Source organism: Lutra lutra, chromosome 3, assembly GCF_902655055.1.
Source record: "Lutra lutra chromosome 3, mLutLut1.2, whole genome shotgun sequence".
NCBI lineage: Eukaryota > Metazoa > Chordata > Mammalia > Carnivora > Mustelidae > Lutra > Lutra lutra.
Window position 1 is genome coordinate 78909223 of NC_062280.1, and position 24188 is coordinate 78933410.

Sequence of the window (24188 nt, forward strand, 5' to 3'; positions counted from 1 at the left end):
AGTGAGGTAAGCAGGGCACCTAGAGTGGCCCAGTATATTGTGTGGGAACCCAAGTAGCATGAAGAGAGCAAATGCACAGGAGAGGGGCCAGCGTCAGCAACAGGAGATTGGTTACATACAGGAGAACTGAATATTAAGTATATGTATATCAAGGATAATGGGAACCATGTTTCTCATTTTCAGGGAATAGAGTTACTCTCAGGAAAAAGAGAAAACTAGAACAAATGGAATGACTCCTGTAGCATTGTATGGGCATTGGAGATATTAGTCTGAACTAATAGTCATATATATATATATGATATATATATATATATATCATATATATGTAAATATGAACATGTGTGTGAGTATGTACATATATATTTCTTACTTCTGTCCACTATGAAGGCTTGGGAGTAACAGCATCCCAAACGTTTGGAACATATCTAGCACCTAAATCTTGCTATCTAAATATCATTCTTCAGAAGAAACAGAATCATAGGGGCACCTGGGTGGCTCAGTGGGTTAAGCCTCTGCCTTTGGCTCAGGTCATGATCTCAGGGTCCTGGGATTGAGCAGCCCACATCAGACTCTCTGCTCAGCAGGGAGCCTGCTTCCCCCACTCTCTCTCTGGCTGCCTCTCTGCCTATTTGTGATCTCTATCCATCAAACAAATAAATAAAATCTTAAAAAAAGAAAACAGAACCATAGAAATGGCTGATATCAGGATTGAGTCAGGAAAAGTCCAGAATGAGTCTGGAACATCTTATTGTGCAGTAAAATAAGCACAATCAAAAAGTGATGGGGACTGTCAAAAGAACACAGAAGCCAGTGTGAAAGAAATATAAATGGGGGGATGGGGTTACTCGGTGATGGGCATTAGGGAGAGCACAAGATCTGAGGAGCACTGAGTGTTACACACAACTAATGAATCATTGAACATTATATCAAAAACTAATTATGTACTATATGTTGACTAATTGAATTAAATTTTAAAAAAGGTCAAATCTAGAACAACTTAAGCATCCAAAAAATGATAGTAATGAATCTTAACCTCTTAAAATAAGAATCCATGAATCCATAATAACATAATGAATAAATTCAAAGTCTGATGAGGAATAGGTTATTCACAGAATTAGGAAGTACCTTTCACAAAGCATTTCTTAATTACCAAGGAAAAAAAAAGTAACTTTAGAGTAGAAGGGCTTCACATACTCTTCAAGAGATCTAAGTTAACACCACAATAATAAAACAAGCAAACTTTGGGGCCATCTGGTTAAAATTCAGTGAAAATAACAGTGTCACTTCTATTACATGTATTGCTGACAAAGATATATAACCTAAATCTAATCAAGACCAAACATCAGACAAACCAAAAGAGGGAGACATCTACAGAATAGCTGGCCTGTATTCTTCACAAGTATCAAGGTCTTGAAAGTCAAGGTAAAACTGAAGAACTGTTTCTGACTGAAGGAGTCTAAGGAGTTATGACAGCTGATGAAACATGTAATTACATGCTGAATCCTACTTACATTATTGGGACAATTGGCAAAGTCTGAAGGAGATATGACGATTAGATGGTATTAATGTATCATTGTTAACTTTCTGATTTTTAATGATCGTGTTGTGGATTACAAAAGAATGTCCTTGTTTGTAAAAAATACACACCACAATTTTAGGGGGTAATGGGCAAACATGTCAGCAATTTACTCTCAAAAGGCTGAGGGAAACAAAGTTATTTAAATTATACTTTGAACTTTTTTGTAACTTTGAGATTGTTCACAGATTTTTTTAACGTATAACAATAATAATAATGACATTCCACTGTTTAAAACGTGTCCGTGACTTCTCCCTTCTCTTAGAGAAAAAACCAAAATCCTTAAAATGAAACTTGACATGATCTTGTCCCTGTCTACTTTTCCAGTCTCATCTTGTTGAATCTTTCCTTGGGGCTTACTGCATTTTTTTTTTTTAAGCTTTTATTTGTTTAACAGAGAGAGAGCACAAGCAGGGGAAGCAGTAGGCAGAGGGAAATTGAGCAAGAAGCCTGATGTGGGGCTCAATGTAGGGCTCAATCCCAAGATCCTGGGATCATGACCTCAGGAAAAAGCAGACACAACCAATTGAGCCACTCAGGCGCCCCTGGAATTACTGCATTCTGATGTTCTTTTTGCTCCTCGAACAACCCATATGCTTTAGAAGTATGAAGCCTATGTATTTCCTATTACTTCTGCCTAAACCACTCCCTAATTTCTTGCCCATATTCACTAATTTTTTTTTCTTTTTATTTTATATATTTTGGCAATACCTTTTCAAAATCTTTGCACCCAGGACCAGATCAATTCCCCATTATTCATTCTCACAGCACTACGTATTTTCCCTTCATAATTATAGATTTGTTTTTATAATTGATTGATGTGCCCCCACCATTACACTGCTTCTTCAGGACAGAGCTATGTCTTTGCTGACCATAATACCCCAGGGATCTAGCCCAGTGGACAATAAACAATTTATTGAATAAATGAAATGTTTAATCCATCCGTCTCTGTCCCTGACTCTGTCCTCTCTTCTATATCAGCAGCCTTTCTCTCCTGCCCTCCCTCTCTCCTCTTCCTCCTCCATCTCTCTTTCCCTCTCCTTTGGCTTCTAATCAGCCTTGAAACATATTCAAGCTTTTCTAGGCCTAAAGCGTTTCATCTTTTGAAACCACATCCTCCTCAAGTTGTAACACAATTTCCCTGCTTCTCTTCTCATCCAAACTTTCAACAGAGTGCTATAAACTTGCTCTTTCCATCTCCCCAGTTTCTATCCAATCTTCAGTCCACTGCAACTTGACTTCCACCTATACCATCCACCAAATATGTGCTTGCCGTGGTAGGTATAACCTAACTGCCAGGCCCAGTTATCAATTTATAGTCAGTGTCTCACCTGATCACTCTTAATAACTTCCTTGATATTCAGCTGTTTTTGTACATCTCTGATCATCTCTTTTTTGACTCCTTTATGAGCTCTTCTTTTTCAGCCCAGCTCTCAATTATTTTGTTTCATATAAAAAATATTTATTTAGTACCCATCATGTGCCAAGAGCAACTAGGGATACAATAGTAATTCAAACAAACAAAAATTCCTGTCTTCATAGAGCTAACATTCTTTTTTTATTAATTTGTGAATTTTTAATTAAGGTATAATTGACATTATATTAGTTTCCGATATACAACATGATGATTTGTTATTTTTATATATATTGTGAAATGATCACCACAGTAAATCTAATTAACATCTGTCCCATACATACCTATAGATTTTTTTTTCTTGTGATGAGAACTTTTAGCATCAACTCTCTTAGTAACTTTCAAATATGCATTACAGTATTATTAACTATAGTCACCATGCTGTACATTTCATCCCTAGGACTCTTATATTTTATACCTGGAAAATTATACATTTTGGCTTTCTCCATCCATCTCACCCACCCCCCCACTCCCAGTCTCTGGCAACCAACAGTCTGTCCTCTGTATCTATAAGTTTCATGGTGTGTGTGTATGTGTGTGTGTGTGTGTGTGCGTTAGAGTCCATATATAAGATCATACAGTATTTATCTTTTTCTGTACATCCTTTTTCGCTTAGCATAATGCCCTTGAAATCCACTCTTGTTGTCACAAGTGACAAGATTTCATTCTTTTTTATGGCTGCAAAATATTCCATCTTACATATATACCACATTTTCTTCATCTATGCATCTGCCAATCAACAGGTTGTTTTCATATCTTGGCTATTGTTAATAATGCTGCAATGAACATAAGGGTGCATATATCTTTTCTAATTATTGTCTTCACTTTCTTAGGATAAACACCCAGAAGAAGAATTGCTGGATCATATGGCAGCTCTATTTTTAATTTTTTGAGGAACTTTCATACTGTTTCCCATAGTGGCTGTACCAGTTTGCATTCCCAACAACCCTATAAGGGTTCCCTTTTCCCCACATCCTTGCCAACACTTATTTTTCTGTCTTTTTGATATTATTCATTCTGACTGGTATGAGGTGATATCCCATTGTGGTTTTGATTTGCATTTCCTTGATGATTAATGACACTGAGCATCTTTTAATATGCTTGTTGGAAAAAAAAAAATATGCTTGTTGGCCACCTGTATGTCTTCTCTGAAAAAATGTCTATTCAGATCTTCTGCCCATTTTTTAATTGAATTGTTTGGGGGTTGTTTGCTATTGAGTTGTATACGTTCATTACATATTTTGGATATTAACCCTTTATTAGATATATGACTTGCAAATATTTTCTTCAATTCCACAGGTTGTCTTTTCATTTTGTTGATTGTTTCCTTTGTTGTGCAACAGTCCTAATATTAGAATTCCCCAAGATTTTATCCTTGGCTCACAGCTTTTATTTTGCATACTTTCTCTCAGTAATCTTAGTTATACTCATGGCTCCAACTACCACAGATTAGTTGATAATATCCCATTTTTTTTTTTTCTTCAATCTAGACACTTCCCATGAGTTTTAGGCTGGATGTATTTATTTGGACATAATGTAGGAACTTTGAAATAGATATATCCAAATAAGAACACTTTCTTTTTTCCCTGAGTTTCTCATTTACCTAAACCAGAAGTAACCTTAGATCCTTCCTCTTCTTTCTTTCTAATATCCAACCAGTCACCATCTCCTGCCAAATTTACTTTCTCTAGCATTCCCCTAACTGCTCTTCCTTTCTGATCTGGTTCCCTTTGGATTCACTTTCCAATAGCTTCAAATACAATCTCAGTCCCTTACTTAAAAGCTTTAAGTAGTTTTTTCATTACCAAAAAGATGAAGTCTATGTTTTCATCATAGTGTAAAGCCCACTGTGATCTGGTCCCTGCTTGATTCTCCAGTGTTCTGTTTTGCTTTCCAGCTTAAAGATTTTGTTGGTTCACACAGTGTGGCATAATGATTAATATCACAGTCTTTGGAGCCAGGCTGCTTAAGTGTGATTCCCAGGTCTATCACATATTTACCTCATTATACCCATTTCACAGTTGAGGAATAGTCACTATGAGATTATTTGGAGGACTGAATTAATACATGTGTGCTTAGACCAGTTCCTGGCACATATTTACTATTATATTAGACTCTTCTAATATTTCTGCTTTTGTTAACCTACTTCCTCCTCCTTCTTGCGATATATAAGTTCAGCTATGGATTCCATACAGTCATCAGTTTTTTATAAGCTTACCTTTGATTTACTACCCAAGAAATTCATACCAATTATGACTTATTTCATGTTAGGGTTAACGTTCTAAGCAGGTATCCTCATAATGTTTTTTCTTTTTTTTCTCTTGATGATGGCAAATGTAGCTACTTCAACCGTTCTATGTTGCCGGAGATCAAAAATGCAGTTTTTGTACCATATCATTTAAATGTAAAAGTGAGAGAGAGAAATATGGCTAACTCCCTAGTTTCTAGGTTGGGTGACTAGGAAACCAGACAATACTGTAGATTCCTCAAATGTTTGTTCACACACACACACACACACACACACACATTCTTGTTTCTCCCAAGTTTCCTCTTCAGCCTGCCACTCTAATTAGTGTCCCTTTGGCCAACCTACCCTTTTCTCACAGAATTTTCCTTCTCTGCCACACCCACCCACCAACAGAAAAATGCTTCATAACGCAGCCTTCCCTTTAAGAACAGAGCTACACGGAAAATGAACGCCTAATCGTGCCTTCTGGGTTTCTCCGTCGCCGTAGCAACTGGAGCAGGAAGGGGCGGGTTCTGTCTTCCTACGTCCGGCTCGCCGCGTGCGCCAGCCGCTTAGGTGCGGGGGCGCGGGCTTCTAGGGTTGAGCGGGTTTCTTAGGTCCGGGTTGGAGCCGGAGCCCGAGCCGGAGCCGGATTCCGCGCAGACGGCCACGTCAACCTAAACCTACACCGCCCTTCCCACCCTGCTGCCGTCGCACCCGCAGAGCCTGCCGCAGGTTCTCCCAGGCCGCGTCCTCCACGCCTTTCCCACAGTGCCCCGCGCCAGGCCCCGCCCCTTTTCGCCGTGGGGACCGGGGCGCGAGGAGCCGACTGGAGCTGCCGCGCTCGTTGCTGCTGGTGCGGCTTGTCCTCTCCCATCCCGAGCGCGGCGGCCCGGCGGTCGGAGAGGGCGTGCTTCGTTCGCGCGCGCACAGCTTGCGCTCGGTCGGGTGGGGTCCGCCGCCGGGACTTGAGGATGGGGGAGTAGCTGCAGGAAGCGACCCCGCTACACCGAGGTGGGCATGGGCCGGGGCCCGGGGCTCAGCCGGAGCCGGCGGCGGCCTGGGCTCTCCAGGAAGGGCGAGAGAAATGCCTGTGCACCTCAATCTCCCTTTCCCTCTCCTCCGCCCCTGCGGCCGGTTTATTGTGTTCTCGCTCCCCATCTTCACCCGATTACCTACATCCTCACCCTCCTTCCGACCTCGGTTCCCTGCTTTTAACTCCAATTTCTCACTTAAGCCTCAGTTACTCAGGCTCTTCTCTCCCATGTCCGGCCGGAGACTTCATACCCCAGCAACACTTAATAGTTTCTTTCACTCACTGCCTCCCATCTTTCCCCTCTCCCGCATCCCATTCTGGAGTGATGGCAGCTAGAAAGCCTTCGTATTGCATTATACCTGCAGCTTCCACCTGTCCCCGAAGCTTGGCACTGATCGAGTAAGCCACACCCACGCTGAGAACGACCGCTAGGCAGGGAACACCACCTATCCCAAAGTGGTGTTTAGGAATATGTTCTCTATTTCTCTCTAGCCTTGCTTTTTAGTCTGGGTATTTGTTACTCTCCATCACTATACTTTACAAAGGTATGTTTTGGTTGCATGAAATGGAGGAGTTAGGAATGAGCCAAAGACCATTCGCAGGTAAGAAAGTTTAGAAATAGACATTTAGAATTAAATGAAGAAAGGAAAAACAGAATGCTAAAGTTAGTTTTTTCAAAGCAGTTTGAGATCTTTTGTGATCTGATGAAGTGGAACTTATTTACCCTTTACAGGTGAGCATGTCAAAATAAGTGATTCCTTCTCTTCTGGGTTTTTTTTTTTTTTCTTTCTTTCTTTTTTTCTATTTTTATTTATCCCAAACGGAAACTTTACAATAAAATTACACTTCTAGTTATTATTCTGCTATTTGTATAAAGTAGTCTCTATGTATAGTGTAAGCACTTTCTGAGAAAACTCAGGAAAAAACGGCCATACCAAGTATGTTGTCTCTTAAAACAATATAAATTCATGCCATTCTTGGGAGAATTATATGAAAAAGGACCCTATATTTCCTTCTAGCCCCTCCAAAGGATATTTCCTATAAGTGAAATCTGATTAAAATGAAACCGGTATAGACTTAAGTGGCAAAAAAAAAAAAAAAAAAAAAAGTAGTTAAAAAGGAAATGATATTACAAAAGAGCAGTTCTTAAGCTAGAAAGCAAAGGAAAGGAAACCGCTTTTTCCCAACCTTGTGTTCTGGTGCTGATCAGAGCAAATAGTTGAATTTGTTGAATTAGTTTATTCAACTATTAGTTGAAATAGTTGAATTTGTTTATTTTTAAAGTGTTCTAGCTAGCTACAACTACATACTACCTTTTACTTTTATCTCCTTTCTTGAGTAGTTTAACAAATTGGTGAGGGAAGCAGTGAAGGGGCCCCCAACGGTGATTTGCCACTGAATGGAGACTATTACTGGTCATGTTATTTAATAGTGTTAGTGCTGTTTTTTAAAATGTATTTTTAACTACCTGGTTTCCTCTCTTTAGATTGACATTTTGGGAGACAATTTCATGATGCTTGATGCACTCTTGGAGTAATGTGAACAGAACTTCTCCAACTTGCATATTATATCAGCTGGAACCAGCAGTGTATTTTAATGTTCACTTAAATCCTAACTTGTATAAGAAAAAGAATGGAAGTCTGGTTAAATAAAAATGACTATGTCAGAGACTTGAAAAGGATCATTCTTTGTTTTCTAATAGTATATATGGCCGTTTTAGTGGGCACAGATCAGGATTTTTACAGTTTACTTGGAGTATCCAAAACTGCAAGCAGTAGAGAAATAAGACAAGCTTTCAAGAAATTGGCATTGAAGCTACATCCTGATAAAAACCCGGTAGGTAAAATTTTCTTTTTAAATATCTCTAATTAATATATTTTAGTAAAGTTTTGATACATATTTAAATTTTAAATAAGTGCTCACATGGTTAAGAAAAATCATGTCAAAAATCACAGTTCAGTTTTTGTACCAAGAAGCAGCAAAATATTCTAGTTGATAACAATGTGAAGGAATGTTGATACCAAAAATTTAATTCCCTCTTAATTTAAAACTAATTTACAACAGGTCCATTACAGGTGTTAATTCCAAAGCCAACAAAAATGTTGTGGAGTAGTTGAAGTAGTTTTTTTAATAAAGTAAGTTAGGTAAGGGACACCTGGGTGGGATCAGTTGGTTAAACTTCTGATTTGGCTCAGATCAAGATCCCAGGGTCCTGGAATTGAGTCCCACGTCTGGCTTCTTGCTTAATAGGGATCCTACTTCTCCCTCTGCCTGCTACTCCCCCTGCTTGTGCATGTTTTCTCTCTAACAAATAAATATATAAAATCTTAAAAAAAAAAGTAACAGAAAAATTATTTCCTTAGAACTTGAAAGGTTCTTGCTAAAAATGGCAGTAGGAGCTAATAAGACCATGTTTCATCTTTCACTGTTTTCTCCCACATACAAATTCCAGACCAGAATGAGAAATTACTTCAAATTAAAACTTTAGAACAGCCAAATCCAGTTAATTCCCATCATAAATATTTGATTATGTATTCAATAATGTCATTTTTTTCAAAATAAAATGTTTTAATACTTAGAGTATTTTTAGTAATTTCTGTAACTTTTTAATGAGATTCGGCTTATCAGGAAGAAAGGTATGGTTTGTAATTTTCTGTTTCCTATGTAGAAGTTTTTAAATAGAGTTATTTTATTTTCATTGCATACAGCTCAGCAGTAGAACTCTTGTTAGTTATCTTTCCTGAGATCTGCACTCTATTTAGAATTTTTATTTTTCATATTTTTCTTTTAAAATTACAGAACATGAATTTTTAAGTTTCCATATGAAAGATGGTAGTCCTTTTATAGCTAATTATTATTTAGATGAAAGCATTCCTTAGAAACCAGATCTGTGCAACAGTAACAAATGAGGAACATTTCTAATCCAGTTTTGAGTTTTACTCTGGTATCAGTCCCATTTAATTATCTGGTGGATTGGGGCACATACCTTTTGTTTTTTGTTTTGGGGTGGCTTTTAGTTAATATGTTGCTTTTGCCTCAAATGGAAAAATAACCAACAAATTTCTTTGTAATTGTTTTAGAGGTAGCATAATATTTACAAATTTGAATGTTTCTAAGGTTTAGTTTTTCTCAGTTGCATTTCTTAGAAGGAATGACATACTGTAAAACCATATCTGTCAGCCTTTGGAGGCATCAATTCTCATTTCTCTGTTACTTTCCTTATTCTTTTTTTTCTTTGGAAGATTGTAGTTCTTTAGAAATACTTTCTTATTTTAACCTGTGATAACACATTTCATGTCATCTCCTTACTTTTTCTCCCAGAAATCTTAAGATTAAATTAAATCTTCATATAGGCTTTGAAGAGACTTGATCACATACCTAAAACAAACGTTATATCTAATATTTTTAATAGAATAACCCAAACGCACATAGTGATTTTTTAAAAATAAATAGAGCATATGAAGTACTCAAAGATGAAGATCTGCGGAAAAAGTATGACAAATACGGAGAAAAGGGACTTGCAGATAATCAAGAAGGAGGCCAGTATGAAAGCTGGAATTATTATCGTTATGATTTTGGTAAGATGATAAGATACTCTGTATGAAATATTGTTTTTATTTGAGTAAATTTTGAAAACTAATTTTGTTTTACTACTAAGCTTATGTAGTTAATATGTGTCACTTTTTTAATATAACATTGGAGCAGAATTCCAGAGGAGGGGAGGGGAAGTAAAATAAACACAGGTATCAAGGCAAGAGGGAGCATTCACTTGCCCAGCATTTCTCTTCATTTTTAATTATCCTGAAATGCACTCTAAGAACTGAGATATTCTTTTGTAGTAGACTACATAAATACTTTAAATTTATATCGGAGTATTTTTTTCTCAAGACTGACTTTTTTTTTCCAAAATAGTATTTTCATTTATAATCACTACAGTGCAGTAGGGTGTATCAGATGCCAGCAATCTATGTTTCACAGGCTAAATCTGGCCTGCCACCTCCTTTTATAAATAGAGCTTTATTAATCATAGAATTATGAGACCATGATAATTATGAGAGTAAAATCAGGCTCATTTATTTACATATTGTCTTTGGCTTCTTTCACTTTGGGAGCAGAGTTGAATAGTTATGACAGAAACTATACATTCCACAAAGCCTATTTAACTGGCCTCTGCAGAAAAAGTTTGCCAACACCTGGTCTTTATCCATCACTAGTATTATTTTTATATTTCACATAGTAAGGAATTTTCTCACATTGATTTTAATTATGACAATTTATATTTACTAAATAAGTCGATCTCTACTATAAAAATTCTAAGACTATTAAAAAATATTTTAGTGATACCGTTTATTTAAAAAACCATGTAATCTGAGAAGGAAGTAAGGTCTGTAGCGTAGTTAAGAGTAACAGATCAGTGTCAATTTCCTAGTTTTGATATTTTACTAAAACTACATAAGTCACCATTAGGGGAAACTAAGGGAAGGGTACATAGAGGTCTGCTATTTTTACAACTTCCTTTGAGTCTATAATTATTACAAAATAAACAATTAAAAAAAATAATAGAAGTTTTCTGTGAAGATGAAATCATGGGAATATTAGGAACTCCTATGCACAACTATAAGAGTCCCTATCAGGAGATGGATATTTTTTTGTTTTTTATAACTCTTCAGATGCATCACGAGTGGTATTATTTACTCTCCATTTTTGTTAGTTTGTTGCACATTCTTCAACTTTGAGATTTAGTATAGTAATCTGATTTTTGATGAAAAAACAAGAGTAAGTAACCTATTTTTCTGTGGTAATTTATTTTTATGATGAACTATTAATTTATAATTTTTACTTTTAAATTAGGTATTTATGATGATGATCCTGAAATCATAACACTGGATAGAAGAGAATTTGGTAAGTTCATGATCATGTGGTTTTCTAAAACTAGTCCAAGACCACTCTTTTACCTAAAACTCTTAAGGACAGATATGTTTGGAATTTAGATTTTTTTTTTTTGTTTTTTGTTTTAACATGGTAATGAGTATTTTTAACTTTCAAAATAAATAGTTATTTTACCAGAAAAAAATAGGTTTATTCAGGAATAGCAGAAAATTGTTACTCAGGACATGCAAGCTATGGTAAAACCATAGGCAAGTCCTGCAAATAAAAGGAACTTTTATCTTATGGAGAAGGAAGTTGGGAGAGGTTGTTTTGAATGAGAGTCCATTAGAGAAAAGCAGGAATTCAAAGTGATAACAGTTTCTCTTTAGCTGATTTGCAGGGTAGTCAAATTCTCATAGAAGATTCAATGTCCATCTTTTCCTATTGTGGCCTGTAATTGATCATTTTTTCCTGTTGATGATTCTTTTGTTAGGATCTTCATTTGACAGTTCTTCCTGTAATTGACTTTGAGTGGTGTGCCTCCCCTTTTCAACTTTCCCAGTCTACTTTAATGAGGTTGTCCCACATTTCCCCCTTTTTGGTCAAGATCTTTATCCAAAAGGATCTCTGATCAAGAGCCAGGATTTCCATATTTAATGGTTTTGTTCCTCAGTGCCAGGAAGGACCTTTTCTGGTCCACACATCCTACTTCAAGGAAAGTACATAGTAGTTAGAAACCATTTATGGTCACATTTGAATAACAAGGAAGGTTAGGCATTTCTCCTGTATAGTTCCTATTTATCAAGATTGTAAGCATTGGAGATCATCTCCTTACTGGGTATGTGATTTTTACAAAAGTTTGCCAGGTAACAAAATACAAAGCTTAAAATATATCGTGCAAAACAGAAGAAGTAACCTAAATCCAGATTTTATGAGGGTTCTAAACCAAGACCCTAGATCAGAAAGTAACTAACTGGGGCACCTGGGTGGCTCAGTGGGTTAAAGCCTCTGCCTTCGGCTCAGGTCATGATCTCAGGGTCTTGGGATCAAGCCCCTCATCGGACTCTCTGCTCCTCCGGAAGCCCGCTTCCTCCTCTCTCTCTGCCTGCCACTCTGCCTACTTGTGATCTCTCTCTGTCAAATAAATAAAATCTTTAAAAAAAAAAATTAACTGAAAATATTTATTGGCACTTACTCCAACAAAGGGGAGAAAGGTTCTCCCAACAGAAGCAAACCCAGAGTTATGGATGCCTCTTGGAAATCCCCACTTGGGTGGCCATGAAAGCCAAACAGTGAGTACTGCAAGAGCACACCGAATTTACAAAGTGCATTTGGGACAGTATAATGCAAGTATAGGTGAAGCAATAGCTAATGAATTTGTTGCAAAAAATAACAAAACCTCAAAGATGTATTAAAACAGTATTGTTATCTCAAAAGAACTTTTAGAAACAAATGTTATCTAACCATACAACCTGTAAGGTTGCAAATTCAGAGACCATGAATTTGTATAAGAGTTCCAGAGTCAGATAACACATCAGATGAAAGAAGGACTTGTGAATTCTCAACCTTCTAACCCTTCAGAAAAAAACAAGTAAAGGATTAATTTGATCACAGGATCATGATGAGGCTATTTCCAAAAAACGGAATCAAAAGAAGAGGTTTCCCCCTGTTGTAGAGGTTTGGAAAACGCAGACAAAGCCTTTCCTTCTCTCTCACATACAAAGAGGAAAAAGGGAAGTTGGATGTCTAAAAGCATTTATTAGGGGCTTTACTAGGTTTTTCTTTAAAGTCCCAAAAGCTTTGTCTATCCACTCTTTCCAAATAGTAGGGTCAGGTGTGTCCTTTTTTTTTAGTAAAGCACATAGAAGTTGAGCTAGAAGAAAAGTTTGGAATCTACTTTCAGCAGTGTCCAGTCAGTCCAAGAAAACCTTGCAATTAGAGATTAGCTTCAGAGTTGGGGGGGGGGAGTTCGGGATCCACTGAAGCCTACCTGAATTCAAAACGTAGCCGTTATTCTGGCATAATATTTTTCTAAGAAATGTCAACCTGGTAAATGAAAGGGGTTGCAGAACTAAGGAGATAAAGGTGCATATTTCTTAAAGACCCGAGACAAAATGGAATAGGTTCAGAGCTAGGAAGCTGTTGAAGTTGATTAGAGACCTGCACTATTTGAACTGTTTCAGTACTCTGGGGCAAGTTGACTTTATAGCAGTGAGGTAGAGCACAAAGACTATAGCTCTGGTGTCAAGGACAGGGAAAAACAAGTAGTTTTTCCAAGCTAATTAAGTGGGACGATTGGGAAGATGCCTGGTAGTTCCTTGGATCCCTATCACTGGGAATTAGGAAGGCATTGGAAAGGTGTCTAGAGGACTAAAGACATCTGAAGCACTTAAGAGGGTAACAGTCTTTTATCCAATGTCCTGGCTCTTTTCAACAACAGCAGACACTATGAGGTTTTGGTTTTGCTTAGCGGCTTTCATTTGCTGGGGTTGAAAATTAAGAATTTTAATGGTTTGTCTTTCAGGTGACTCATTTAGGGTGTGAGCAAGCTGGTTTGCCAAATTTAATCTGTAGTGGACATAGTTTCCCATTTTGCCTTGGTTCTTTTAACTAAAAGAGACCCGGGTTCAGCTTGCTAATAAACATAAAGTTAAATGCTACCTGTGTGGATTCAGCATGCACAGTAAGATAAGAATTTTCTTTAAAGATAATTTGAAGTTGATTGTAATAATCATGAACAGGCTCCATCAGGCTTTTGTGTGCAAGCCTGAATTCTGTTCCAGGCAACAGGCTTAGGAAAGGCTGCTGTAATTGCTCAGTGGAGGTTTATAGCCGAGTGTTCTAACATCTTGCCAAAAGTTCAGGGTCTATTTCTCAGAATCCCTTTCAGGATGTTCGCCCTGGGCTGATTTCATCCAGCGTTTGGCCTGGCCCTCATGAACAAGCATGTAGACTAACTGAAAAATATCTGAGAGACCAGGTTGGTAAGTTTGAATAACTATGCTAAAATCTTCAGCAGACCTATGGGGGTCGTCACTCACTTTAGGAAACTCTCTAACTATGGCTTGTAATTTAGCTTTAGTCCAGGGAACCTAAGAAATTTGGGGTTTATTTGGATTCTCAGAAGTCTCTAATGGGGCAGGTTTAGTAGGTTCAGCAGAGATGGGAACAGGGAGAGGTTCCAAATAACTCAGAGAAGTGCAGTTAGAAAATTCAAATGAGGAAACCGAGGGCCTGAGGGAGGTGGAGATAGAAGTGTGTAGTAGGGAAGGAGGATGATGACAGTGGAGGTGGGGCCTGAGCGTGGGGGGCTGTACACATTCTGAGGTGAGATCGGGGAAGGGGAAAGGAGCCCTTGGAAGCCTTTTAGTTTTTTTTTAATTGTTCGCCTCATTTAGTATAAAAATTGTATTTTGCAGAGGCAATTTTAGGTTCCTGGTAAAGGTCAGATGCTTCAAAACACCAGGTAATACAGGAATCCCATTCAGTTTCAACAACTGTAGAGCCATGGCTATCCAGTTCAATTTTAAGGAAAGTAAGTTTGGGGAGATCCAAAGTTCACCATAATGGTCACTGAAGTTCTAAAATTGAATTTAGTTAAGTGGGTCCATTTACTTAGAAATATGCTTAAGGATGGACCATAGTTTTTAAACATAAAACCAGCTGAAGTCCTAGAAGTACAGACACCCTCAAAGCATTTTGATGACTAGTACCCCATTTCTTAGAGTTTTTTTCCTAAAGCATAAAGAAAAATTCCTAAACAGCACAGTTCCAGTAGGAATAGTCTGGTTCCAGGAATCAGACTAAAAGCCAGTACAGTCCCAACAAGAATAGTCCCTATAGAAAACAAGAATAGTCCCTATAGAAAAGGTCTGGTCCCAAAAAGAAGTTGAACCAAAGGCCAACGCAGTTCCAACAGAAATAGTCTGGTTCCAAAGAAGAGTTGGACCAAAGGCCCAATGAGTACTCTCAAGAAGAAGAAAGCCTTAAAACAGATCCTGAATAAAGCCTGGAGAGCTCAAAATGCAGAGAACAGAACTCAGAATCCAGGAAAAAAACCTAACCTCAGATTACAGGGTTGTAAGGAAGGAGTTAGCTCAGTTGACTCTGTGGGTACCAGCATCTGCTTTTCACCTGTCTCATAGTTGTTGGGGTCCTGCCTGGAGCCCATGTCTGATCGCCAAATAATGTCAACCTGAAAACAGGATATTTTACCAGGAAAAGAAAGGGTTTATTCAAGAATAGCAGGGAATTGCAGTTTGGGACATTCAAGGTAGGACAAAAACATAGGCAAGTCTAACAAACAGCAGAGAGGAATGTTACTTTATGGGGAAAAAGGAGGAAATTGGGAAGGGTTGTTCTGAATGAAAATCCACTGGAGGAAAGCAAGAGTTCAGGGTGACAACAGTTTAACTGGCAGATCTACAGACTATAATTGATCATTCTTTTCTCTTCTTTTTTTTTTTTTAAGATTTTATTTATTTATTTGACAGAGATCACAAGTAGGCAGAGAGGCAGGCAGAGAGAGAAAGGAGGAAGCAGGCTCCCCGCCAAGCAGAGAGCCCGATGCGGGGCTCGATCCCAGGACCCTGGGATCATGACCCGAGCCGAAGACAGAGGCTTTAACCCACTGAGCCACCTAGGCTCCCTGATCATTCTTTTCTGTTAATAATGATTCTGTTGGGGTTTATAATTGACAGTTCTTACTGTAATTGATGCTGAGAGGTATGGCTCCTCATTCCAGCCTCCAACTCTAGTGAAGTTTCATTTTATTACTTTTCATCAGTACACTGTGGATTAAATAATGTTCTTCGCAGAATGTGGGGCAGTATACTTTTTTCTAAAACATTAATATTTCTGCATAGTAAATGTGTAAGTATGTACACAAGAAAGAAAGAGAAAAGAATGAATGATAAGTGGCCCCAGAACAGTTCAGGACAGGTTTGGATGCCATGAGAGCTTGCTGCAAACTTGCGCATAAATTCCCAGTTTTGGAGCTTTTGGATTTCAGAGTTGGTTAGCTGTGGTTATTTTGGAAGCAGATTTATTTTGACTTTCATTTATGTGAAAATGGATGTAAAAATAACAGTTCTATTAAAATCTTCCATTGCATTTTAGAAAATTTTAACTATTGGATTAGATTCTTACTTTCAAAGGCTGTGCAGGTATAATAAAATAGGTTTATTCTTTCTATTTCAAATAAATATTTTACCTCAAATTTCAATTTTATTTTGTTCTATTATAATCTCATTTAATTTAGAAAATAAAAATAGCATACTAGCTGCAAAAACATAATGCATATAGTGTTTCTCACACATTATCATTATCAAAGATGTCTAATAGTCGCTTGATTTTGAGCAGTTTCTTCTGGCCAAGAACTGCACTTATTTTCTCTATCCTGTTGGTGAGCTTAGGCCTACAAAGATATTCAGTGCATTTTGTCAATAGTCTTATACATGAACACTTGAACAAGTTCTTAAAGTAAAAAGGTGTGTCTTCTATACAAAGAAAATTGGAAAATTTTGATTTTTTTTTTTTTTTGGATTTTTGGTAGATAGAACTGCTACTCATATCACAAGCTAGAGAATCATAACTCCACTGAATGTAGTTATATGAACCTATAGCTTTCCTCTATGGCTCTTAGTACCTCTCATCAGCTAGTTTGCCAGTGAGTGTTTGGGCACCAGTAGGGCAGAAAAGTGGAATCAGAGATAGAATTGGAAGAACTGAACAGAACTTGAAAACTGACCAGTTAATGGAGTGACCCAGAATGAGAGATTTTCCTGATGGTTATATTGCATATGGGTTCAAACATTTTCAGATGTGTCACTATGGAACAGGTATTAAAAACTGCTAATAATTCATGTACAACCCCCAAAGAGTAGTTGAAAATACAGCCACAAAACCTTAGAGATCATTTTTCGGGAATAATAAGCTAATACTGATAGGTTCGGTGCACAGTTGGCGCCGTGGTATCTGATCTCTGAAGGTGCCCTGTAACTGGGCCAGAACAAGCTGATCCAGATGTTTTCACTGAAGAAGCCGAAGCAAGATAGTATCAATTTGTACTTGTGTAAATATCACATTGACCTACTTGGTTGCGTATTTCTTTCTATTACTGGTTATTTCTGTTGGTTTGTGTTACTTAGTTCTGTTGTTATGTAACTATGCATATAATTGCAAAGATATTTCAAAATTATGTTGTTCTCTTTTCCCAGAGAGGAGTTATGCTTTCTTCTGGCTGAGGTCACTAACAGCCTCAGATCAGTTTTATCCAGAGACTGAAATGATTCCAAAGCCGAGCTTTGGATTTTGAGAGGACTGGTCACTTTCCAGTTCATCTTTATTTAGAGGACCCTGTCTTAGATTTGCCCTGTACTCTATTTTTGTCCCTCTGGCCTCATGAATGTATTGAAAGTTCTGCTCACTTTCTTGCCAATCAACTACCTTTTCTTGAAAACGCTGGCGTTGTGATTTCCACCTCCTTCCATGCTTTGGCCCTCTAGTTCTTCACTGTATTGGTAAATGTCTGATGCTTTCAGCAGAAGTCTTATATTTTGTCCAATTTTGCAGTTGTTGTGGGAGAGTTAGTGCTAATTGCATAGTTCACTTTTATCAGTACTGAACTCTAGAGTGTTTATAGTACAGAAGAGAAAATCTGATTTAGTAAACTCCACTTAAGGTTCTCATCCTTCCTACTAAGTATGGTTCATACTGTCTTTTTATGTGTCACAGAAAAGTAGATTATTAGTCATTATAAGCAAATTCTAGACAGTATCTGCAAAAGCAGAGGACATCTCACTTTTACTAGTCATCCTGAATAGTACTTACATAATACAGGCATCCTTTTGAAGACAAACTCAAGAAGTTGCGAAGGAGCTCACAGCACCTCTGCCTCTTTTTTTTTTTCTTTTTTCTTAAATCCCCATCATCTAACAAAGTGAAATCTAGGATTTTGTTCAATTATTTGTCAGAAAACTCTTCTTTTAGAGAGTAGTTATTATTAATTTCAATTAACGATTATGAATTGTAATTCTTGTAATTATGAAGCAGACATATCTGGTTAATACAAGATGTAAAGGCATCTAACAAAACCCATTCAGTGTTGAAATGATACAAAGCACAGCCTGCATAGGGTGAACTTCTCAACATTCTGGGCCATGTTTGCAGGAGTGTGCAATAACTGGATCCTTAGTAAGGTTTTGGGAAATCTCAGGAATAGGAGCTATGCTGGATTGCTTCCCATTGATAAGACTTTTTTTGAAACCCTTTTCCTTGGGGCAAGAAAGATGAAATTCTACCATTGGGAATAATAACACAAACTTCCTTTAATACCCTAAATTTTCTAATTTTTTTCCATAATAATCACATCAGGGAATGAGTTATTTCTCAGTAACTAAAATGAATCAATGAATAAATAAACATCCTCTTAACAGGCTTCATTCTGAGGGACAAAAATCGTAGCAAAAAATTTTTTAATGTGCAGTTTCATGGAGTTGTTGATTTCACAACTATGCTGTCTGCCAGCAAGTCCTGTGCTGCCTCTTCGTGAGTTATTACGACAAAGTTCTTTCAAATAATAAGTGGTCATATTATAAGAATGTTTTGTAGGTAAGTGGAAGAGAATAATAAAACATTGCTTTTATTTGTGAGCATCAGTTCCTATTCCAGGCAATTAATATTTAACATACCTAGTCTTCACAACAAACATCAATATTGATACTAGGGGTTTTTTTCCCCAGAAATTACAAACTGCATTTGAGGGGAAAAAAAATTACATGCCTAAGTTCAGCTATTAGGTATTTGTGGTATATTTTACTATATTCATCCATATTGATAGTTTCTCCTCTGTGATGGAGAATTATACATCCGACTCTGTAGAACTCGGGCATGACCATGTGACTTGCTTTGGCCAGTGAAATGTGAACAGAAGTAATGTGTGTCACTTCTGGGCAGAAGCTTTTAAGAGCCAACATGTGGTTCACCATTTTGCTCTGTCAGGAGAAATAGCGTTTTTGAAAATAGAGCCTGCTCCACCGGCCAGGGGTGAATGGTGAAATGATATGGAGAGTTGCAGCCAACTCAATATAGACATGTAATAGATGGTAGAAATAAACCTTTATTGTCAGCCCATGACATAATTGGAATCACTTGTTTACTATAGCATAACCTTTCCTGACTGACACAGTACCAGAGACAGGGCATACACTCAACTCTGGTTCATCTTAAAGCCCATGCTTTTGCTGCTCTTTTTTTCTTAAATGAAATGAACCTGTTAGCATTAGAGTTACTCATCAATTGTCTTATTGACTGTATTCCCTATACTTTTACGTTTAGTTTTGTCTTACTCAGTAATTTATGCTCTTAACTCTTCGATCTCTGTTACCACTTGTACATTTAGTTTTCTCTTACTCAGTAATTTGTGCTCTTAACTCTTTGATCTCTGTTACCTCACGTGTATATGACTCATCCTATTGTTACATTTTTCTAGGCTAACAAGTTGTTAGCTGTAGTTGTGTGGATATCAGTGGATATTACTGTAATTGTAGAATTTAGAAGCTAAAAGTTGCATTCTGAAATATACTTGTTTTATTCTGTGTTGCTGGGTTTTGTAAAAACGTTGAGCGTCAGTAACAGAGCATTAAGAATATTTTTAATTTTACTCAGCAGCAGTGGGAACTGTATAAATATGTTAAAAGTGCTCTGTGAAAACAAAGTACCAAAAGGACATTTTTTCACCGTGAACAGTTTTGTTTCAATTTAAATGCCATTCAGATTTGTCATATGTCACACTTTTATTTAAGACTTATGATCAGTCCTATTTTGTCTAATCATTTCTATATCTTTTTATATATAAATACCCATCTCATTTCTTATTTATAGCTAATGAAATAACGCTGTTTCTGTTAGAGTCTTCACTGAGTTTATAAAAAAATTTTACCTAAATTATTACCAGTTGGTGGTCCAAGTTTATGTGGTAATTATTTTAGCCACTTAGATAGAATGATCTGTTGGTCAGACTTTCTAAACATTGCCAGGGAATAGCTGATAAAATCCTAAATTATATGCTTTACCAGTAATGTACAGATTAACTTCTCTCTACAGATCCATGTGTCTTGAAATTGAAAGTAAACATTGAGTTGTTTACTGAGTAGAGTTGACACACTATGTTACATTAGTTTCAGATGTACAACATAGTGACTCAACAGCTCTGTAGGTGTGCTGTGTTCATCACCAGTGTAGCTGCCATCTGTCACTGTCAATGCTGTTATAATACCACAGACTGTATTCTCTGTATCTTTTATTCCCATGACTTATTTATTCCATAACTGGGAGCTGGTAACTCCCACTTCCCTTACCATTTTGCTCTTTCCCCACACATTCCTCCCCACTGGGAACCATCAGTTTGTACTTATATGTCTGATTCTACTTTTTGTTTACTTATTCATCTGTTCTGTTTTTTAGGTTTCACATATAAGTGAAATCATATGGTGTTTGTTTTTCTTTGACTTATTTCACTTAGCATAATAACCTTGTAGGTCCATCTTTATTGTCACAAATGGCAGGATCTCATCCTTTTTATGGCTAATATTCCATTGTATATATACCACATTTTTAATTTGTTAATCTGTCAGTGGATACTTGGGCTGCTTCCGTATCTTGGCTATTATAAATAATGCTGCAGTAAACACAAAGGTGCATATTATCTTTCAACTTAGTTTTTTGTTTTTTCTAGGTAAATACCCAGTGAAATTATTGGATCATATGTTAGTTCTATATTTAGTTTTTTGAGGAACCTCCCCATAACAATTTACACTCTCATCCACAGTGCACAAGTGTCCCATTCTCTGTACATACTTGCCAGTTCTTGTTATTTCTTCTTGATTCTAGCTATTCTGACAGATGTAAAGTGATATCTCATAGTGGTTATAATTTGCTTTTCTCTGATGTTTAGTGATGTTAAGCATCTTTTACATATATCTGTATATCTTCTTTGGAAAAATATACAATGCCCTGCACAGTTTTAATCAGATTATGTGGGGTTTTTGGTATTGGATTGTATAAATTTCTTATGTATTTATCTTCTCTGATTTAGGAGGTTCCTTTTTTTGTTGATGGTTTTCTTTGTTGTGCAAAAGCTTTTTATTCTGATGTAATCCCAATAGTTTATTTTTGCTTTTGTTTCCCTTGCTTTAGGAGACATTTCTAAAACAATGTTCTTACTGCTGGGGTCAAAGAGATTTACTGTCTATGTTCTCTTCTTAAGAGTTTACATCTGGTCATTTTATAGATTATAATGCATAATAGATTATTGGCTAGATATCATGTGATATTCAGATCCATTATATTAGCAAATATGTATTTGTGTTTTAAACTGTTAAAAACCTTGATCTAATGTTTTTCTAATAAAAGAGTTTAGGTAAATGACTTATTTAAGAACAAAGATTAAATTTAATCTCCTCAGTCCTTACTGTATTGTGTAGTTGTCTTATTTCATTCTTTGAAAATTTGAAGTAGCTGTCAGAACTGATTGACCCAGGTATTTAACCTGTTCTGCAGTTAGTAGATGAACTTAAATTTCCAGCTCTCTCACTGTTTCTCCTCTTCATTTATTTCTCTTATCCACACAAACTTCTGTATGAGGTTTGGCTGCTGATTCCTTATGCCACATCTTCTCAGAGCTTCATGGTGACAAGTGTGTCTTGCAGCTTAGGGTTGCTCTTGACTAAAGAGGTGCCCAAAGGAGGTTTTTTTTGCAATATTATTAGTTTGACAGTTGATACACAGTTGACCGTTGAACAGTGCAGGGGTTGGGGCACTGGCCTCCCACCCAGTTGACTTTCCCAAACATAACTACTAATAGCCTTCTGTTGACTAGAAGCCTTGTAGTAACATAACAGTTGATTAACACATGTTTTGTATATATGTTATATACTGTTATTCTTAATAGTAAACTGGAGGAAAAATTATTAAAATCATAAGGAAGAGAAAATACATGTACATTACTGTATCAGAAAAAAATCCAAGCCCGTGTTGTTCAAGGGTCAACTGTAACATGTTCTCTTTTTATAGAAAAACTTGCACAGAAAATAACAAAGGTAGTATGGAAAATGTATGACTACAACAGAATTTTAACTAAAATATGCACAAACCTTTAGCAAATAATTCTAAGTTTTTTTGGTTTTATATGCTTTAGATGCTGCTGTTAATTCTGGAGAACTTTGGTTTGTGAACTTTTACTCCCCAGGATGTTCGCACTGCCATGATTTAGCTCCCACAGTATGTATTTTTTTACATCTTGATTGTTAAAATTTTATTCTGATCTGTCGAGTGTTTTTTTTAATATATTAGGACTTTTTTCTACTAATAGTAATGATAACTATCAATTATCAAATACTTTCATATATGTATGGTTTTATTTGATAAAAATACTCTCCTTTAAGAATGCGTAGCTTGATGAGTGTTCAAGGAAAGAAAAATTACCTTATCAGGGAAATACTTATTCTTTTTTCTTACTAGTGGAGAGACTTTGCTAAAGAAGTGGATGGATTACTTCGAATTGGTGCTGTTAACTGTGGTGATGATAGAATGCTTTGCCGAATGAAGGGAGTCAACAGTTATCCCAGCCTCTTCATTTTTAGGTCTGGAATGGTAAGGGGTAAAGTTGGCATTTTTTAAATTTGGAACTTTATGACAAGGAAAATACTAGTGAGAACACAATACATGATTTTGTAGAATGCTTTGATTTTTAAATATGATTTTAGGTGCCATCTAACTAGACTCTAGTCATAATAAACATTTTGGATTATATTGTGAATAATTTAGATGCCATTACTTTGACCTTTCTTTATTTCAAAATTAAATGTTTACCATTGGTTTCTGTCTTAACTGAACCATTATGCATATTGTACTTTATAGTTCACAAAATAGTTTACCTGTATTGTCTCATTGAATATAAAGTTCTGATAGCTCCTTCTTTTTCTAATGAAAAAACAAACTAGAAAACTATTATAAATAGTGTTGTTAAAATGTCTTTTGTGGAATCTACACAATCAAGATCTGCAGTATATCGTTTGGAAGTAGAATTGAGAGAGAAATCTTATTGTATTCAAAATAAGGTAAAGTTGAAAGCATTTGGTATTATTCCTACTGAGTTTTTAAAAGAAACAATAAAAGATGTTTTTCTTTTTATAAAAAAAAAAAAAGGCTGCAGTGAAATATCATGGTGACAGATCAAAGGAAAATTTAGTGAGTTTTGCCATGCAGCATGTTAGAAGCACCGTGACAGAATTATGGACAGGTAATTTTATTTTCATTTCTTTGATTTTCAAGGATACTTTGATTTTGGTATTTTAACTTTTTTTCAGTAATAGTGTTAACACATTGGTCATAATATTGAAATTTTTAAGCTATCTTTTCCATGCTTTTAAAAAAAAAGGGAATTTTGTCATTTTCTGACCTCTGCTAAATAGTTGGTATTTAACAAGTGAATCAGATTTGTATAGAAACTAAAGCAGTTAAGATGTGGGAAATGAATACAGTGTGATGCTAGTCACATCTGACATGTAATGTCAGCTTTCAGAGTACAATGTTTAGTTAACCAAGCGTTTTACTGCTTTCATAAGTGTACCTTATCAGGCAGTCAATTCCTGATCCAGTGTAATTTTAAAGTTTAAAAACTCTTTCCTCTAATCTTAGACTTTTAATTCATCAAGTGACTTTAGGTGGGTTATGCTCTGTGATACCCATGAAATGACAGTATTCATATCTAGTAAGATGTTCACATCATTCACTGAATACAAGTAATGTCTCTGGAACTGTGTTAAATATTAGGGCTGCAGTAATATGTAATCCTTCTTTCAAGTGCCTCATTGTTTTAGCAAGGAAGGCATTAGTAAACCATTAATGCAATGTAGTAATTATTATGGTAGAGGCAGTCTTAGGGAAACATGAAGGATATAAAAGAACTCAGATGAGGAAAACTGGAAGGATTAGAAGGTACTTCTTGAATAAAGTCAGACCCAATCTGTCATGAAAATGAAGAGGAAGCCTTCAAAGAGCACTG

The 24188-nt window shown here is 36.4% G+C and overlaps 1 protein-coding gene across 2 annotated transcripts in view; it reads left to right on the top strand.

Annotated features, from left to right (window-relative positions):
- The first annotated feature begins 6092 nt into the window (after positions 1 to 6092).
- DNAJC10 (DnaJ heat shock protein family (Hsp40) member C10) overlaps positions 6093 to 24188 on the top strand; it is a 48835-nt gene continuing 30739 nt past the window's right edge. Inside the window, exons 1-8 of one of the 2 annotated variants that reach the window (XM_047722371.1) lie at positions 6097 to 6231; positions 6964 to 6986; positions 7740 to 8089; positions 9666 to 9831; positions 11105 to 11155; positions 22320 to 22402; positions 22643 to 22774; positions 23330 to 23423. In XM_047722371.1, the coding sequence (XP_047578327.1) occupies positions 7886 to 8089; positions 9666 to 9831; positions 11105 to 11155; positions 22320 to 22402; positions 22643 to 22774; positions 23330 to 23423 (730 nt within the window). In that variant the 5' untranslated portion in view covers positions 6097 to 6231; positions 6964 to 6986; positions 7740 to 7885. Of the gene's footprint in view, positions 6232 to 6963; positions 6987 to 7739; positions 8090 to 9665; positions 9832 to 11104; positions 11156 to 22319; positions 22403 to 22642; positions 22775 to 23329; positions 23424 to 24188 lie in introns of both variants that reach the window. The other variant, XM_047722370.1, reaches the window with a different exon arrangement.